The 20,592-nt window shown below is 37.8% G+C and overlaps 1 protein-coding gene across 5 annotated transcripts in view; it reads right to left on the bottom strand.

Moving 5' to 3' along the window:
• Positions 1–4,638: 4,638 nt before the first annotated feature.
• The window catches only part of LOC131060372 (transcription initiation factor IIB), a 69,873-nt gene continuing 53,919 nt past the window's right edge, over positions 4,639–20,592 (bottom strand). The window contains exons 6-7 of one of the 5 annotated variants that reach the window (XM_057993561.2): positions 5,437–5,513; positions 4,639–5,295 (exon numbers count right to left, since the gene is read on the bottom strand). In XM_057993561.2, coding sequence (XP_057849544.1) covers positions 5,252–5,295; positions 5,437–5,513 — 121 coding nt within the window. In that variant the 3' untranslated portion in view covers positions 4,639–5,251. Of the gene's footprint in view, positions 5,296–5,436; positions 5,549–20,592 lie in introns of all 5 variants that reach the window. The other 4 variants (XM_057993560.2, XM_059219911.1, XM_057993562.2 and 1 more) reach the window with 4 other exon arrangements.

The following is a 20,592-nucleotide window of genomic DNA, read 5'->3' as shown; positions in this document are numbered from 1 at the left end:
TTTTAAAGAGATAATAGACCTGGACTAGGCATTTGAGGCCCTACAACAAAAAGCACAACCATCAGAAGCGGACTAGGCATCCTTATAGTTGGTGCTCCTGAAGTTATGATTTTGTGCCATTTTTCTTTTGTTTTCCAAGTTTTAGGAATGAACCAGAGATTTTGAGTTCTTACCTCCATAGGCAAAGGTCCCAAGAGGAGTCATCAAAAGTTGTAGACTTCATCTACCGCGGCCATTTTTTGTAAGGCATTTTGATATCCAAATTTTAAAAAGGCTTTTCCTTATTTTTCAAGCCTCTGAGTGCTATGCAACTTTCTTTTCTTCTTTTAGCTTCATTTTCTAAGGTTTGTAGGCCCCCTTCATACTTGAGTTCAAAGAGCCATGTGGAAGCCTCCACATGTTAGCGTCGTGCATGTTCTCCCCAGTCTGAAGGTAGAGACTCCCAACGCGTTGTGTCAGGGTGCCACTTGGCAGCTTCACGCACCACCAAAGAAGAATCAAGCAGTACCCTACCTTTATATGCATCTGCGCTCATATTGCTCCACATTTCAATGTCACGCATCTCCTCTAGAACCTGAGACCTAAGTTAGCAAGAACAATGCACCGCATGGCGGCTTCACACACTCACAAGGGAAAATCAAGTCTTTGTTATATCATGTGCCTAAAACTTGCACCAACCATGTATCAGTAGGGTGCAAGCTAGAAAAATATTAAAGCCCAGAATTATCTAAATGTTGCTCCATTGGTCCATTTTGAAAAAGAGCTCACTGCAAAAGGAAAGCGAATGTCGCCATGTGTTATGCTCTCGCAAATTCTAGTAAGCATTGCAGATACACAACTTGATTCATCTGGTGATTCCAATAGAAATCGTGGAGCGGGACAGATGACATCTCGACTGCCCAAGAATATGCCAACATGATCACTTAGTCCATTATAACGATTCGTAGGTGAGAAGATTGTGGAGTCTTTTTTGTTAGAGGGAAATATTAAGGGTTCATCACTTCTATTGTAGAAGGCTTAGAAAGATTATAGTCATTATCTCTATAATTCTTAGACCTTGGCATTCTTGTGTTTCAAAATAGAGATCAGATGCATAATACTATGCATGATTTACCTTTACAATGTGTTTTATCTCCATTTAATTAATGAAATTGATGCTCAGTGTCTTTCTTCTAAGTATTACGGTTGTAGATTGTTCTTGGTCAAATTTTATATTTTCAGTTATATCGACTATATGCAGTGTTTTGAATCATGTTTAATACTCTTTCAAACTTCTATAGAAGCTAGCCAATCTAAGATGGTATTATGCTATGTGATTGGAAAAAATATTGTAAAAGTCTAGTGAATCGCCTTAGTTTAGTATTTTTATGTGTTTATTCCCTTTTCCCTTTCCCTTTTCCCTTTCCCTTCCCCCTTTGAAGCAAAGAGTCGACTTTTAAAATCCCAAAGGTCATTCTACAAAGTACATATAGTCCCACACTTGCAGAACTTCCCTATGTCTCCTAAGTGTAAGCTTTTGAGATCTACAAAGATGTAGATGAAGTAGAAATTAAATTTTAACATAATGAAGTATGAAAAATATTCAATGTCAGTAATTGCATTTATTAATTACATGTTTTTTTGAGTTGTGATGTAGATGCATCTCTTGCTACTGAGGAAAACAACTAATTTACAAGGGGAGAATTGTTATGTGACTTTTTCCCCAAGAGAAAATAAAGATATAAAATATCCCTTCAGAATTAAAAGGGAGAAAAAAAATAAAAGATATTATGATCCTTTCATTCAAAGGAGGATCAATAAAGAAAATTTATAAAAAACCCTTTAAAAGGGAAAGGTAATTATTAAAAGGAAACTCTTGTAAAAGGATGTGATGGTTTGGAAACCACCCCTTGAAAAATTATATAAAGCATTCATGTGAAACTTGAGAAGCGAGCAAGGAGATCACTCATTGAAGAAGAAGACAAAGATGAAGAAGGTGGCTTGGTGGGCTATAGGCACTTGGAAGGGGCACACAGTGTGTGTCCAACTCAAGGTACAACGTACACTCAAGATTGTCTTAGTCAAGGTTGTTGTGCATGTTGAGCTCTTACTCTAGAGCATGTTGTATGCATGTTGAATAACCTCTGGAGCATGTTGTGTAGATGTTGAGGTAATACTCTAGAGCATTTGGTTTAGTTTTGAACAAGAACTAGTTCCTCTTAGATGTGTCATAGCTATAAAGGCCAAGGCCACCGATATCTTCCTGGAGTGAGAATGATCATTCAAGTGCTTAGGATTAAGGTAAGTATTGGAAACCTTGATGCTATAAGATATTGATAAAGTTTTATATATGATTTGATGATGATATGGTTGAATTGTGTGGTTATGATATTCAAATTGTTTTGTTAATTAATGAGTTTATAATTCTTGCCAAATTATTATATGTTATAGTTACATTGGTTATTTACATCTAAATTAATAACATTACATCTTATAAATGATCTTAACTTTGATATTTAATCCGCTGCTAATACTTAACTCTAGAAAAAAGTGACATTTCACAAATATCAACCAAGTGGCCAATGAAAAAAAATCATTTGCATCTAAGGGGAAGACCTTCATAGTCAAGCGATTGAGTGCAAGGACCATCCTGCCACCATTAAAACCACATCCCTATAAAAAGGCTTAGAAATATCAATGTCTACCAAAATACGAGCAAAAGTAGATTGCCCGATGTAAGAAGTGGTAGAGTCCACCTACAAAAAATAACCAATAGAGTTGTTAATGGCCTCATGGCAAGATTCTTCCCAAAATTGGAGAAGAAGATTTAGAAGTTGAACCCACACAAGACTAACATTAAGAGGTTCAATATAGGTGTTAAAGAAAAAAGTCCAAGGCTTGAATGAAAGAGAATGCTCGCCCCACATCTACAATATGTCATCAATTACCAAATCTTTGTCTTTTTAAGACAAGACCCAATGAAGAAACACTAAATGTTTGTTTTTATCAATATTTGTAAATTAATATGCAATGGCATTTGATCTTGAATCAAGTTTGGACTCAACAAGTGGAATTTGTCCTATTAGAACTAAATCCATTGGAAGTCATGACCCCATTTGAAAATATGTTGTAATGGAACCAATAGTGAGGACTATGACTTGTACCTAGTGCCCAAAGAGGCTTAGTAAAGGCATTAATCACCTCAAATGCCATCTTTTCGATATTGTTAATTGTGATTCCAAGCCGTATTTAGAAGCCCCGAGAAAGGATACAACAAGAGATGATAGCACTTATTACATCATTGGAAGACAAAAAGCATCTATAGAAACAATCATTGCTTCTAATTTAGCAAGAGAATCTAAAATAGATATGCCAGGCCTTATGGGTTCTAGTCATAGTCCATATATGTGACACACCTGTCTCATCCAAATTGAGTAGAGTTCAATCCAAAGAAAAAATTTTTCCTAGAAATTTACATAGAGCACAACCTACATTGGAAGCTACAAGGTGGAACTTAATTGTAAGAAATTTTTTTGTATTACAACCTTCCCTCCATATTAGGAATATTTGGCGAAAGCATTAATAATTACAAAGAAATGGTACAAACCGCCCTCTCCAATAAAGTTAAGCGGCAAGTTACTCCAAGAAATTATTGTAGATGTAAAAATCATTGTGGGAGATCAAAAGATGCAATGGGGAAAGTTTGGATGCACAATTTCAGATATACAGAATAAATAAAAAATATTTATACGGACATATTCCAATTTTGATGAAAGATCACACCAAGGGGAAAGAGCTATTGTGATATGCCACAAAATTTGCAACTAAATTTCTAATGTTGCACAGTATTTCTAGTTCCTTGAAATTCTTGAAACATATGTTTGTTAGTTAAGAATAGCTAGACCTAATATATTCAAAGAAAGTTGATGGAAATAAGACTGCAAAGACAGTTTTTAACAATGTCTTTGCCAAGAGAGATATAGTGATTGTCAAGGTAACTTTAATTTTCTAGTGATGCAAATATAGCTAGTTTATTGGCATTCTTGAAACATATATGAATTCAACATGACTACCCTCAACATATTCAAAAAAGATGGAGAAAACAATGCAAAGATAATTTTTAATGATGCCTCTGTCAAGAGCTATAATGATTTTCAAAGGAAAGTTCAATTTAAATTTCAAATTAAATCTTTTACTTTGCGAGTATCAGAGCTGCTGGTGAAGGTTTTGTATTTGGTGGATGGGAAGCAACACCGAATGGAATACATTTATAAGGCCACGGGTAGGGCCATAGAGATCATCCAAAACTATTACAGGAAGGATGCAAGTAAATTTGCCCATATTTGTGAGATCATTGATCAAAGGTGGAACAATCAACTCCACCAATATGTAAAGCAAAGTCCTACCTCAACCTCTTTATTATTTGTTATTTTTCTCCAATAATTTCATGGATGGTAATGGGATGGTTATGGAGGGCATATTGAGAGACTAAAACCTGGGGTTGACGTGAAAGACTTCATCATTTCAGAGTTGCAGAATTATAAGCGAGCTGGCGGAATTATAACCACTATGTATCCAAAGATCAATCACGTAGTGTGTTCCAAAATATTAATGCAAAAACAGATACACAGCTGAATTGAAAAGCACTCTAAATCATCGTCATGGACTGTGGAAGAATCAAGAATCATTTCTACTATTAATTTAACTAGCTAATTGATAGTCCAAACATGAGGGACAATACATATGGTGTACCAAGTTACTGGTGAAAAGCAGTTAAATTTTCTGTGTATCACTTTGTTGGGTAATGAAAGCATTTTGAAAAAATGATTGTAAACTGTCGTATGCCCTTTGTGGCAATGTAATTATTTAGTAAAATGAATTTATTTACAGGAAAAAATTGAAAGAATCCTCCACTATAATCAAAGAACATATAAACAATCGATGTATTGAGAAACATGATTTGAGTGAAACACTTATTGATCACAAAGAAGATATATACTTTCACTGCAGATCCCATGATTTGAGAGACACGCTTATTGAACAAAGTGGTTGCAGACCCTGCTGATTCTCTACATATGCTATTACTTATAAGCTAAAGCTCTACGTGTTTGATTGTTTTGAGTAGAAGCCACCTGTCTTGTGATTACTTAAAATTGTAGTAAGAAGTTATGGAGCACATAAATTCTTCAATTCTTCTTCCTTTGCAAACCAGTCTGGAATCAACTTTGCTGCATGAGGATATAAATCCTTGTAGGAATTTCGGATTGTACCTTCAGCCACTCCTGTTGCTCGTGAAATATCTGAATCCATGACAAACTTTTGTTGACATTCACAATAAATAAATTGTTTTATTCATGCCAAATTTGAGCGTGAATTCAAAATTAATAAACTGTTCTAAAATTTTCTTATTTAATTCTGAAATCATTCATAATGCCCCTTTCCTCTAAACATACACACCTCTAAGTAGTTTTTTATCATCTGACAGCTGTGATATTATGTAGATTGCAGCTGCAGCAATTGATATGGGGCTCCTCCTGCAAATTTATTATAACTCTTTGAAACCAATATACTGTACTTTCACAAAGTGACATATTCATGCAAAGGAAACTCAATCACATCAGGCAGTTGAAATATATAACATATTCTCAACAAGAAAAACCCTGAAACGAATATTCAAAGAGCTATGAATAATTGTCACGTGCAATTAATAAGAACAGTTTATTCCCAGCTTCATTAGGAAACCAAATAGAACTGGAGATTACATTTTAGGGCTTAAATTCTCAGCTACTAAGAGGAAAAATTATACAATGATTTATATAAAATTTATTTGGACCCCAAATATTTCATGAATGTTATATCACAACCATCTGCCACAGAAAACAATCAATTGGCCCCATAAAACAAGGTACAAAAGAAAATAGGTATCTAAACAGCAAAACTTCAGAGATCAATCCTTAAATTCCTACATAGTTGCATGCATGGAGTTCTGGTGATTTTTTCCATCCTATATTGTATTATATAGTTCTATGAATAGAGTTCTCGAAATTCTCAGATCCTATATTGTATTAAATAGATGCATGGATAGAGATTTAAGTTTATGTCACTTTATCTAGAAAATTGTAGATTTATTACTTTAGCTTTAGTTGTTGCTGTTAGCGCTAGTGTTAACCCAATACGTTTTTCAAAATAACACCAAAATGTTGTGACCTGTGATTGCTGCACGTATTGAAATGACTGTCTTGCACTAAGTAAATAGAAGATAGGAAATGTATTATCGTACTCATTTGCAAACTATAGAAGACAGATTCATGTGACACTGAGATGAATAAGGAAAGCAAGGAGGCACTTCTCATCAGTTCCTAAGCAGATACATAAGATTGGTACATAATGACTATGAAATCTACAGTGAAAACCAATCCTTATTAATCTAACCCTTCTTAAAGTTCTATTCGCCAAACAATAGGGATCTGATCAGTTACTTGACTGTTTCCTGATACAGACTAATCCAAATGCTGCATGCACAATTGCACAATATACAACATATATAGAAAACATTGGGATTTACATGCATAACTTACAACAAAATACCCATAAAAGTTGGGATTCTTTTTAGCACTCCCAATTTGCTATTGTTACTTGTGCCCTTGATGGATGGATTGATGGATGATGTATCATGATGTTAAGCTAACCTAACTGAAAAGCAATAACATGTTGACCATTTAATTACATGATCAATTACTTAATATAAACTTGTTATCCTACAGCTTTCACCTCACAAAAAAAAGTAGACCCTGAGCTGGAATTTGTACATATCATTGCTTCCTAGTGGGAGGTCATTAAGAATGGAGATTATAATTAGGGAAATGATCTGGACACCAGGAGCATCCTTGAGATAACACTCTAACTTGCTAAAACTTAAGACATATTACAAGCATAAACAATTAATAAGAATGATCACAGTACAAAAATAATTGCAAAACAGAAAAACAGACAAATAGGGTACTGTTGTGACATATTCACACATCGCCCCATTGCAAATGGGGACCCCTGCTTTTTGCTTTATACGGTTTGTTTTCTAGGTCTTTTAGGGTTTTGTCTGTTAGCCTTTGTAGGATGAGTGTCGCCAGGGGATCAATAGGATGGTAGGCTTTGCTTGAGCCAGGGGAGTCAGCAGGTGCTCCAGGTTAGGGTTTCTTTGAGAGTCTTCCTTAGGGCCTGGTTTTTCTCTCATTGCTAATTGTGTCTTGCTTTGTGAGTGGGTATCATTCTTGAGGGTCTGAGTTAGGTCGAGTTGGTGAGTGATGAAGTCTGGAATGTCATCCTGATCTTCTAATGCCCTGAAATTTGGCTAAGTCTGGAATGCCCTGATCCTGAAATTTGGCTAAGTCTGGAATGCCCTGATCCTGAAATTTGGCTAAGTCTGGAATGCCCTGATCCTGAAATTTGACTAAGTCTGGAAAACTGAAGAATCCTCCAAAAACTAGATTTTGCAATATAACTCCTAGAGGTCCGAAACCACTCTCAAACATCCTGAAAGTATATATGGAATATAACTCACTTATACTTAAATGTTATATTCCATAAAATGATCCTGACGGAGAGTCCAAAATGTCAGATTTCGCTCTTGACCCTTCCAAAGGGTCCAAAGGGACTTTCGCTCCTGACCCTTCCAAAGGGTCCAAAGCGAAAATCCCTCTAAGACACATTTCTTGCCTTATTTGGCCAAAATTTGATGTCCAAGGCATGATGAGATGAAGAATGAACATGTTGAAATCCTTGGAGATGATTAGAAGATTGTGAAAATGAAGAATTCTAGCCAAGATAGGAAATTTCGCTCCTGGCCCTTCCAAAGGGTCCAAGGCAAAATTCCTTATAAACCTACCTTTTGACCTTTCTTGGACATGAAATCTTATTCCTAGGGTGATGAAGGACGAAAACCTACCTTGCAAAGAAGTTTCAAGTTTAGAAAATGATGATTTTGGGTCAAAAATGAAAATTTCGCTCCTGACCCTTCCAAAGGGTCCAGAGCGAATTTTCTCAAAACCTCTTTCGCTATCAAGTTTTTTGCTAGGTCAAATGTGGGATGAGGCAAAATCAAGAAGAGCATGCCCTTAAGAATAACTTTAAGTTGCTAGGAGACCATGAATGATGAAGGAATTGAGCCTAGACAAGATTTTCGCTCTTGACCCTTCCAAAGGGTCCAGAGCGAAAATCCTTGAAAACATTGTTTTTTCAAAATTTTGGGCAAGGCCAAGCTAGGACAAGGGTATGAGAAGGCATTTGGATTGCCTTAGAATGAATTTTGGTTGCCAAGAATGCAAAATTGAAAGCCTAATGAAAATTTCACTCCTAACCCTTCCAAAGGGTCCAGAGCGAAATTTCTAAAATTCCCTTTTTTCCTTGCAATTCAAGATAAGATTTTGGTTTTTATACCATGGGAAGGAGAAAGACAAGATGTTCTATGCCTTGGAAGTGATTTGAAGTTGGAAGGATGGCAAGATAGCCCTAAAACAAGATTTTCACTCCTCACCCTTCCAAAGGGTCCAGAGCAAAAATCCTAAAACCTACCCATTCCTTTCAAATTTATGCTAAGACAAGGCTTGATTAAGGTAAGAAATGCCATTGAGACTACCTTTGACTTGATGTTGGTTTCCAAAAGTGATGATTTTAGGCCAAAGGAGGATTTTCGCTCTTGACCCTTCCAGAGGGTCCAGGGCAAAAATCCTAAAATCCCCTATTCTGCCTTGCAAAACGAAATCAAACTTGGATTGGGTGAAAGAAGAAAGATATTTCCTAGCATTGTGAGGTGGATTGAAGTTGGAATGATCGAAAATGAGCTACAAAAGGAGAAAATCGCTCTTGACCCTTCCAAAGGGTCCAAGGCGAAAAACACTAAAGTCACCTTTTCCTTCAAGGTTTGAGTAAAACTAAGCCTAGATTGCAGTAAAAGAAGCCATTTGGAATGCCTTGAAAAGATTTGGATCTTCAAAAAATGTGAATTTTGAGCTCAAGAGAGAATTTCACTCCTGACCCTTCAAAAGGGTCCAGAGCGAAATTCTGGATAGGTCCTGTCCCTGGCTAGTTTCTTGAGCGAATTCTCCTTTTTGGGCCTTGTGAAGATCGAACCAATGTTGCCAAGTTGAGAAGTGGGTTCAATATGGGGGATTCCAAATGAAGTGAAGTGAAGAAAGTGAAATTTAGTGTGAACAGGCAAGCAAAAAGTGAATTTTGCTCCTGACCCTTCCAAAGGGTCTAGAGCGAAATTCATCAGAGTCACTATTTCCTCTTTGTGTCAAGGCAAGATTTAAATTCCTAAGGCATGAAAAGACTGGATAGAGGTTGTTTAAGCCTTGCAAGATGAGTTGAAGTGAAGGAAAACAAGAAAAGAGAGAAATTTGCTCCTAACCCTTCCAAAGGGTCCAGGGCGAAATTCTCCAAATCAACCATTTTTCCCTTGAGTGAAGCTAAAATGTTGATACCGCTGGCATGGTTGAGGCTGGGGTGAGATATTCTTGCCTTGTAGGGTGAAGTGAAGTAAAGGAAGTGTAAAATAAAGCCTAAAGAAGGAATTTCGCTCCTGACCCTTCCAAAGGGTCCAGAGCGAAATTCTCATTATCACCTAATTTGCCTATATGAGAAGCTAAAAGGATGGATCCCTAGACTTTGTTGGACTAAAACAAGCATATGCTCACCTTCCGGAGGATTTTGGAGTAAAAAAATAGTTAATAATTGAGGCCTAATCAAGAAAATCACTCCTGACCCTTCCAAAGGGTCCAGGGCGAAATCCTTTGAAACTGCTATTTTTCACCTTGTTGGGGCCAGGCGAGGAGCTAATTGTGAGGTAACATTGAAAGGAGGTCTAAATGAGCCAGGAATGCAAAATTCGCTCCTGACCCTTCCAGAGGGTCTAGGGCGAAATTCTTATAGGGCCTATCCCTGGAAAGAGTCTTGAACTAACTTCATTTTAATATCTTTTTTGTTGATGATTTAAGTTGAAAATGCTATGTTGAAATGAATTTATCATGTGTCCTTAATCATCTTTTGGTTTGTTTTGGCAGATGAAAGAAGACCAGGCCAAGACAAGGACGACCTCTTCCAGTCCAACATTTGAAGGAAAGACAAGGTGGCATCCCAGTCATCACTCCTCTAGTCGGGTTGGTCCACTTCAGCATGTCCAGATTCAATGTACCTGACTCATCAAAGATGGCACTAACTTCGATGTACCTACCTGTTGACGTGTATTTTGTACACTATCAAACACAGAATAAAATACCCAAGGGTACCTTATCCTCTCTTGAGTAAAGCCTCTGAATGCTGAAAATATCGCGAAAAGGATCAATCAGGGTGACTTCAAGGTTACGTGTGGATAAGCTCTCTGTGGTATGATGTGATTTGCTGGAATCACAAGGGGACTTACACTTGATGACTGAACTTCTGATTTGCTTTGAACAGGATTTTACTGCCTTAGATTTGAAAAAAAGGAAAAAAGATGAGGGCGAGGAAAGGATCTAATCCTAACACTAAGAATGTAAAAGCAATGAATGATCTTTGATGAAATTCTAACTAAGTCTTGTTTTGACATCCTAGGACCATCTCCACAAGGTTAGTGCGATCTTCGAAGGAAAGCTTTATGATGTTCAAATCATCACTGCAGGCATAGACACCATCAGGCTCAATATGCATATCAATGAAGAAGCGACAATTGAAGTTAAGCTTAAGCTGAATGATTCCAGTTGACTACACAAGGCAAGTCTGCAATCAACAAACTGCTAGTAGTATGGATATACAAATTTCACCATCAATCAAGCACATTTCTTCCACTCATCTAATAACATGAAATCAAATATGAGAAGTATAGAGACCATGCAAATTGTCGAATCGACCCACAAATTTCGCCATTTCTTTAATGAAGTTTTACAAGTCTTTTACAACATCCTCTTGGCAACAATCTTTGCCTTCTCTCTCTACTCTACTCTAATTGCTATTCTATCAACTAGCTAATCACCTTCTAACTATTCTCTATCTGTCTTCTATTAAATGCTTCTAACTGCCTTTACAAATGAAGAGTCGAGGCTTATATAGTGCCCACAATACAATTCGATGGCTAAGATCAATTTAAGATAAATGGCCAAGATTCAATAATGAAAACCCTAATTAGGGTTTGTTACAACCATTACATAACATTTAATGCTTGACCAATGATAAAATTACATTTTAAGGACACATGTCTTCTCTGGAAAATTCAACCAATGGATAGCTGGGGTAGGTACATCGAAGTTTGTGCCACCTTCCATGAGTTAGGTACATTGAATCTGGACACGCTGAGGTGGATCAATCCGACTGGAGGAGTGATGACTGGGATGCCAACTCATCTGACACTTGGTTGATGCCAATTTGATGTTGCTGAGAAGCTAGCTTTAATTAACTCTTCTGGAACTATCTGCTTCTTCGACGATCCCTTTGCTCTGACTTCTTTTGTCTCTGATGTGCAGGATGATGATGTACCTCGCCTTGTAATGCTGGATTGGAAGAGGTCGCCCTTGTCCTTGCTTGATTGAAGAAAGCCATCCTTGTTGATGCTAGACTGGATGAGGTCGCCCTTGTCCTTGCTTGATCTTCTTGGAGGAGACCGTCCTTGATCTGGCTTGATTTTCCAACTCCGGGATCTCCATTTGATGCCCACACAAAATATTAAAGTTAGTCTTTTGAGCATCAAACCTTAAAGCATGAAATTTAAGACCTTTCAAAGGTAAAACTTGAGATATTAATTTGAAAAAAAGTCATGATAAATCAAGAATTACACATTTTCAAATTAATAATGAATGGAATTTGGATCTTCAAGACTTAGACTTTACAAAATTGCAATGGGATCAAAATAAGTCTTGAATAAGAACTTCAAAAATGATTCTTCATACCTCCTCCTTTGAGTGCTTAACTACAAAACCTTGAAAAAAATGATGAGAGAAGACCGGATTTTGATGGACAAGGCTTGGTTTATAGTCCTCCTTTGGATGAATTATGCCTCCATTAGTCTTCAAAAGAATTTCGCCCTCCTTAGTCTTCAACACTTAGTAGAAATTTGCTCCAAACAAGCTATATTTCGCACCTCCAATTTGCTCTCCAATTTTGCACTTAAAGGAATGATTGAATGATTTGAAATGTGAAGCCACACTCCTCCAATATATAGAGTGCTCACCTTCCACTTACTCATGAGGCCGACCTAGCAAATAAAAGGTGAAATAATAAATAAAACCTCAAAAGGAGTAGGCCGACTTGTCAAATAAATAAAAATAAGCCCTCAAGCGCTCCATTTTTTAATTTTGATCTCACAAAAATTAATTTTAAATGCCTTCATAATAAAAATCCGATTTTTTGAGGCTCAAAATTAATTTATTAAATGCCAATGTGTCTTTTATTAAATGCCAATTTAATTTAATTTTTCCAAATATTTCGAATTTAGCAATTTGGCATCTAATGCAATTTGGAGGATATCAACGCTCAAATATGGTGAAAATAAAAAAATGCTACCAACTTCGCCCTGGACCCTTGGCAAGGGTTAGGAGCGAACTTTCAATTTAGGCCTTGCATTCCTCATTTTCTTGTCCAAGACTTCATCTAGGTATTAAAATGACATTTTTAATTGGAGTCTTGAGTTTGATTTCACTTGATCTTTAGGAGGAAAGTGCCTTTAGGACTTTTTCGCCTTGGACCCTTGGAGAGGGACAGGAGCGCCTTTTCACTTTTGCTCTTAATCCTTCACCTTTGATTTGTCAATTCTCGTTGTGGGGTAAGTAATGATCTCTTTCACTTGCTCCATGCATGCTCAACTTGCTTCCGCAAGGCAAAATAGGTGTTCTAAAGATTTTCGCCTTGGGCCTCTAGTGAAGGACAAGAGCGACTTTAGCAATTTAAGCTAGGACTATCAAATTTTGAAGTCAAATCTTTGTTCACCATGCTTTAGAAGACCTTTTCCATCCTTGCACAACCTTGCCTTAGCGTAATCTTGGAGGGAAGTTATTGGTTTTGTAAAAATCACCCTGGACCTTCAGTGAGGGATAGGAGCGCTTTTGAGTCCTTTGCACAAATTCTTAGTCACTTCAACCTTCAAATTACCCCCAAGGCGTAGAACATCATTCTCCACTTCCTTTTGAGTCTTGGAAACAAAAAGTTATCTCGAAATGCAAGGAAAGTGGGCACACTTAGAAATTTCGCCTTGGACCCTTGGAGAGGGACAGGAGCGAATTTGCAAATTGTCATCAAAATTTGTAATCCTTGCATCTCAATTCCACTTCAAGGCATTTTAAACATCATTTCAAACTTGCGCCTTGTCTTAGATTTGTCCAAACTTGGCGAGAAGGACTGGATATTAGGTTTTTCGCCCTAGTCCCTCAGAGAGGGTCAGGAGCGATTTTGCAATTTCAAGTTTATCCACCTTTCGTTAGCCCTCCAAATTATCTTCAATGATCAAAATACGCCCTCTTCCATTCATTTCAATCACAAAACTTGCCTTGTCTTTGCAAGAAAATTGCACTTTTAGAAAATCGCTCTGGACCTTTAGTGAGGGTCAAGGGCGAAATTATCTTTGTTGCCCAAAATTCAACAATTTTCAAACTTTCAAACGCATCCAGTAACGTCCAATCTTCTCTTCGGGAAACCCTACACAAAACAAGTTAGCCAAAATTAGCGAGAAATAAACTTGAACAACATTTTCGCCCTGGACCTTCAGCAAGGGTCAGGAGCGAAATTTACAATCTAGGCTAAATTGCTCAATCTTTTAGTTTCAAACCACTTCACAGGGCAAGGTAAGATCATTTTCAAGGCCAGGAACCAGGTTTCAAATTCAAGTGTGTTGGCATATGATGTCTGCAATGAATTTCGCTTTGGACCCTCAGCTAGGGTCAGGAGCGAAATTTCTAATCTTGGCCAAAATTCATAATTTTCTTCAAGGTGTTCAATCAATTCCAAAGTCCAAACAAAATGCTTTGCAAATCAAAATTTGGTCGAATAAGACCAAGAATGAGTCCTAGGTTGATTTTCGCCTTGGCCCCTCTAGAAGGGTCAGGGGCGAGATTCGCCTTGGACCTCCTGAGAGGGTCAGGAGCGAAATTCGCTTTGGATCCTCAGCAAGGGTCAGGAGCGAAATTTGACTTTTTTGAACTCTCCGACAGGATAATTTTATGGAATATAACATTTAAGTATAAGAATGAGAGTGGTTTCAGACCTCCAGGAGTTATATTGCAAAATTTAGTTTTTTGAGGTTTTTCAGTTTTCAGACTTAGTCAAATTTCAGGATCAGGACATCACTCAAGCCGGACTTGCTATCCATGTGATCCCCTTGGCGACACTCAAAATGCAAAGGCTAATAGACAAAACCCTAGAAAGCAAAAAAGCAGGGGTCCCCATTTGCAATGGGGTGATGTGTGAATACGTCACAACACTACCCCGGCTATCCATTGGTCGAATATTCCAGAGAAGACGTGTCCAAATAATGCAATTATTTCATTGGTCAGAATTAAGTTTGTTGTAACAAACCCTAATTAGGGTTTCATTGTAAAATCTCGGCCATTGATCTCAAAGTGATCTGAGCCATTGAATTGTATTGAGGGCACTATATAAGCCCTGGCTCTTCATTTGTAAAGGCTAATAGTGAGTCAATGATAGCTAATAGTTAATAGTTAGTAATAGAGGCCAGAATAGTAGAATAGCAATTAGAGTAGATTAAGAAGAGAAGGCAAGAAATCGTTGCCATTGATTGTAAATAAACTCCATTTTCATTGAAGTTATGGTGAAGTGTGTCGTTTCTTGCAATATGCATGGTTTCTTGTTGAATCTTCAATTCTAGATGGTAGATGATTAGATTCAATGAAGAACATTGTTGAATGCACCTGTGTGGAATCCGTCTAATCCAAACCACTAGCCTCTTGCTGATGGTAAGTGCGCCTTGCGTGGTCAACTGGAATAAAGTGAGCTTAATCTTAAGTCGTTACACGTCTATTGTTCATGCATTATCTTGAATGGTGATCAATGTCTGATGGCGTACGATTTGAACATATTGGAAACACCCCTTAGAAGATCGCATTGAGCTGGTGTCTAATTGTTCAAGCCTGATGGTGAGACCCAGCCTAGTAGGACTCCACCTAGTCATTCATCCATTTTCTCGCATTCTAGGTAGTAGAGTAGACGTCTTGAACCCTGTATCTTTTGCCATTTGTTTGTCTTCCAGTTAGTGAATAGGACTTGTGATTCCAGCAAATTGGACGTTTAGGTCATTGAGTGTAAGTCCCCTTGTGATTCCAGCAAAATCACATCATACCACAAAGAGCTTACCCACAAGTAGAGAACCTACATACAAGAACCTTGGAGTTGCCTCAACTGATCCTTCGGCGAGATCTTCAGCAGTCAGGAAACTTTGCTCAAGAGAGGATAAGGTACCTTTAGGTATTTTATTCTATGTTTGGTCATGTACAAAATACACATCAACAGGTACTTATTGTAACAGAGTGCAAAAAGAAAATGTTACCATAAAATTTGTACATGACATATTACATGATATTAGAGCTTGGTGTAATGAGGTTTATGTTTTATGCTGCCTCACATGGATGTCAGAATAGTATGTTATGTAAAATTATGTAAGTGCCTAGGGATGTGCATCAACTCCCTGAAAGCAAGAGTTGCCGACATGTGTGATGGCTATGGTGCCAAGTTACATGCTGCCATCTCTGCTATGGGTACATCTACAGAATACTTGAACAGCATGGTATGGTGAAAACTAACAGGTAAGGAACCACTCTTTGCTCTCCTCTACTCCAATGTAGGAGATGTATGTGTTGTGATGTTTTCACACATTGCCCCATTGCAAATGGGGACCCCCACTTTTTTTAGCTTTGCTTAATGTTTAGCTTGGTAGGTTTAATAGTTGTTCACCCTTTCTTGTGAGAGGAGATGAGTTTAAGGATGTGGTTGTGTCAAACTTGCAAAGTTGCTAGGATTGTTAAGATGCAAATAGGTTGTCAATTTGCAAGTTAGAGGGCATCAGGGTTTGAGATGGCATGAGCTAGGGTTTTGATGCGAAACTTGACAAAGACATGAATTTACTCAAAAGATCGATTTGATAAACATTAGCTTAACAATTGCAAGTTTGTACAAATGAAGCTTTGATGAAGTCAAGATGCTACGAATGAAAGAGAAATGCAAAGGTCAAATGTTGCAAAGGTCAAATATTGCAAAGGTCTTCAATTACAAAGGACTTCAATTGCAAAGGTCAAATGTTGCAAAGGTGCCTTGAAATGCCGCCTCCAACCAAATCATGCAAAGGTCCCTTAGAAAGCCGCCTCAATCTAAAGTTGCAAAGCTGGTTGATTTGGCTGACCCAAGTTATAAATTTCAAAGATGTTCAAAAGGTCACCCAAAATGATGGAGATACAAAACAAGTCAATTTGGCCGCTTAAAGCAAATATTGCAAAGGTCCTTTAAAACACCGCCTCCAACCAAAGTTGCAAACTCCTCTTGGAATAAGCTTAGTGCCCCTTCGAATAGCTCAACTTTCTTTACTTTCATCATGACATCTCACTCATCTCTATGCATAAACCAAGTATCCTCATGAAAATTTGTAAGCATATCTTCAAAAATTAGGGACTCCTTGATAGGTTGAGCTTCAAACATTTCCTTCGGTGGTTGCTCAAATGCTGACATTGATGGAAACACCAACTCAAAGTGTCTTTCACTCTCTAGCTCCATTTGTTTACCTTCAGGGATGCCTGAAAGCTCTTCCTTTAGGACGACTTGACATCCTTCAAGTTCATTTACTTCTCCTTCTGGTGGTAAGGATGGATGCTCACCAAGAGTTTCATTATCTTGAATTGTATAACACTCAGTTCCTTGTTCTTAGGATGGTGAAGCATCGAACATCTGATAATCGCTCAAGCCATCTATGCCTTGTGTATTGTTTTCCTTCTCAATCTCTTGATGATCCTCACTAGCATCCATGTTTTGTAGAGGTTCATGCCTTGGTGTCTTCACACATTGATCTTCACCTACTAGCATCTTGGTGGATTGAATGTCTTCCACTATTTCATCTTCCTTGGACATGAGATTACCCTTAATTGTGATGCCTTGACTACTTGTCTTATTCATACTATCTTCTTGCAATTCATCCCATAATGTTTCAGGGGGTCGAAGTTGATGATAAATCATGCCTCTTGTAGCAATTTGTTTGTCTGGAAAAAAAATTGGCAGTAACTCCATTTTTACTTCCTCCATGAGGTCTTTCAGCACCCCCTCAAATAGTATGATGGTGATGACACCTTTGAACGCCCCCTCACTTATGATGATTTGCATTTCTTCATTCAACGTCTCTATATGATTTTCTCCTCCTTCAAGGCTGCTATTTGAAACTTCTTGTATCTCGTTTTCAAGGATCTCCTTTTGCAGTATGAATGAAAACTCTTCAAGGAATTCCTCTTATTTTTGCTTGATTGTTTGCTCAACACTTTGATCATTGCTTGCCACTACTTGAACATTCTCAATTGTTTCTTCAACTTTCATTGCGTTGTACTCTTCTTCAGGTGCAAGGTATGGTGTTATCCATTGCAATACATTGGTCATCAAGTTGATTTGTGTTTTTGGCTTGCAACTGAATCTCTTCATTGTCTGGTGATGTAGCAACACCTTGTTCATATGTTCTTCTAAATTCAGCTGCAAGGTGTGCACTCCAAGATCTATTTGCAATACACTCTTCCTTGTTAAGTTTAATCAAATTCTATGATCAATATAGTCTCAATCAAAATTCAGAGTTCTAACTCCGACAATCTAATTCTAATGATTATTGTTTCAGGTATTTCTTATGCAAATCAAGAGGATAGAAGAGATGAAGATATAATCTGAAATTTAAATTTAAACTAGTGTAGTGTGAAGGGAAGGATGCACAACACTTATCGATTGCTGTATTGTTTTCCTCCTCACCGTATGAATGTTATATATGTGAATAAGAGGGTACGTGTTGTGACATATTCACACATCGCCCCATTGCAAATGGGGACCCCTGCTTTTTGCTTTCTAGGGTTTGTTTTCTAGGTCTTTTAGGGTTTTGTCTATTAGCCTTTGCAGGATGAGTGTTGTTGAGGGGATCGTAGGATGGTAGGCTTTGCTTGAGCCAGGGGAGTCAACAGGGGCTCCAGGTTAGGGTTTCTTTGAGAGTCTTCCTTAGGGCCTGGTTTTGCTCTTGTTGCTAATTGTGTCTTGCTTTGTGAATGGGTATCATTCTTGAAGGTCCGAGCTAGGCCAAGTTGGTGAGTGATGAAGTTTGGAATGTCATCCTGATCTTCAAATACCCTGAAATTTGGCTGTCTGGAATGCCCTGATCCTAAAATTTGGCTAAGTCTAGAATGTCCTTATCCTGAAATTTGACTAAGTCTGGAAAACTGAAGAATCCTCCAAAAACTAGATTTTGCAATATAACTCCTGGAGGTCCGAAACCACTCTCAAACGTCTTGAAAGTATATATGGAATATAACTTAAAGTATAAGAATCTCTTATACTTAATGTTATATTCCATAAAATGATCCTGACAGAGAGTTCAAAATGTCAAATTTCGCTCCTGACCCTTCCAAAGGGTCCAGAGTGAAATTCTCCATAGGACATTCTACTTTGACCAAAACTTAGAACTAATGCATTCCTAGGCTTGAATGAAGGTAAAAACGCTTGCTTGAATGAAGAAATGTGAAAATGAAGTCAGGATCTTGGCCAAGATTAGGAATTTCGCTCCTGACCCTTCCAAAGGGTCCAGAGCGAAAATCTTTATAACTCTTGTTTTCCTTCTTATTTTGGCTAGGCGTTGGCTTGATGGGAGATGAATGGGTATGTTTTTGCCTTGAGAGAGAGTTTGATTGATTTTGAAGAACAAGATTTTGGCCTAAAGGAGAATTTCGCTCCTAACCCTTCCAAAGGGTCCAAAGCGAAATTCATCATAAACTTCATTTGCTACCTTGTTTGACCTTGAAACCTTCTTCCTCAGGTGGAAAATGATCTAAGTTTGCTTCTTGAAATGGTTTGGAGTTTGAAAAGTGAGTAATCTAGTCTAGAATAGGAAATTTTGCTCCTGACCCTTCCAAAGGGTCCAGAGCGAAAATCCTCCTAAGGCTCATTTCCTTCCTAGTTTGACCAAATTTTGAGTTGCAAGGCATCTTGAAGGGAAGTGTGGACATGTTTGGACTTTTGAAATGTTTGAAAGTGTTGGAGAAATGAAAAATCAAGCTCAAAACATGATTTTCACCCCTGACCCTTCCAAAGGGTCCAGAACGAAAATCTACCTAAGATGCATTTCCTTCCTTGTTTGGCCCAATTTTGATGTCCAAGGCATGTCAAAAGAGAGAATGGGCATATTGAAATCTTTAAGAGCATTTGAAAGAATTAAGGAATGAGTGTTTTAGCCAAGGAAGGAAATTTCGCTCTTGACCCTTCCAAAGGGTCCAGAGCGAAATTCCTTACAAGCTTATATTTTTTTAACCTTGCTTGAGCTTAGACCTTATTCCCAGGGCGAAGAGAGAGGAGATTTTACCTTACAAAAAAGATTGGGATTGAAAGAATGATGATTTTGGTCTAGAAAGGGAAATTCGCTCCTGACCCTTCCAAAGGGTCTAGGGTGAAATTGTGCAAAACCTATCTTTTCCCTTAGTTTCATGCCAAGTCTAGTGTGGATCATGATTAAAGAAGGCCTTAGGAATGACTCCAAATTGCCAATGATTATCAAGATTGAAGGAATTGAGCCAAATGATGAAAATCGCTCCTGACCCTTCCAAAGGGTGCAGGGCGAAAATTCTTCAACCACCTATTTTCCCTTGCAAAATCAAATCAAACCTGGGTTGGATGTGAGAGGAGAAGTGTTTTCTAGCCTTTTGAGGTGAATTCAGCTTGAAATGATGGAGGAATAAGCCTAAATTGAGAAATTCGCTCCTAACCCTTCCAGAGGGTCCAGGGCAAAATTTCACCAAAACCACCTTTTTTCCAAATTTTGTGACAAGACAATTGCAAACTAAAGTGAATTGGGATGGAAGAAGTCTTTAGGAGTAACTTCAAGTTGCTAGGAGACCATGAATGATGAAGGAATTGAGCCTAGACAAGATTTTCGCTCCTGACCCTTCCAAAGGGTACAGAGCGAAAATCCTTGAAAACATTGTTTTTTCAAAATTTTGGGCAAGGCCAAGCTAGGACAAGGGTGTGAGAAGGTATTTGGATTGCCTCAGAATGAATTTTGGTTGCCAAGAATGCAAAATTGAAAGCCCAATGAAAATTTCGCTCCTGACCCTTCCAAAGGGTCCAGAGCGAAATTTCTAAAATTCCCCTTTTTTCCTTGCAATTCAAGATAAGATTTTGGTTTTTATACCATGGGAAGGAGAAAGACAAGATGTTCTATGCCTTGGAAGTGATTTGAAGTTGGAAGGATGGCAAGATAGCCCTAAAACAAGATTTTCACTCCTCACCCTTCCAAAGGGTCCAGAGCGAAAATCCTAAAACCTACCCATTCCTTTCAAATTTATGCTAAGACAAGGCTTGATTAAGGTAAGAAATGCCATTGAGACTACCTTTGACTTGATGTTGGTTTCCAAAAGTGATGAT

Source organism: Cryptomeria japonica, chromosome 4 (genome assembly GCF_030272615.1).
Source record: "Cryptomeria japonica chromosome 4, Sugi_1.0, whole genome shotgun sequence".
Classification (NCBI taxonomy): Eukaryota; Viridiplantae; Streptophyta; class Pinopsida; order Cupressales; family Cupressaceae; genus Cryptomeria; species Cryptomeria japonica.
The sequence above is the reverse complement of the archived record's forward strand: the minus strand, read 5'-3'. Positions and strand labels throughout refer to the sequence as shown.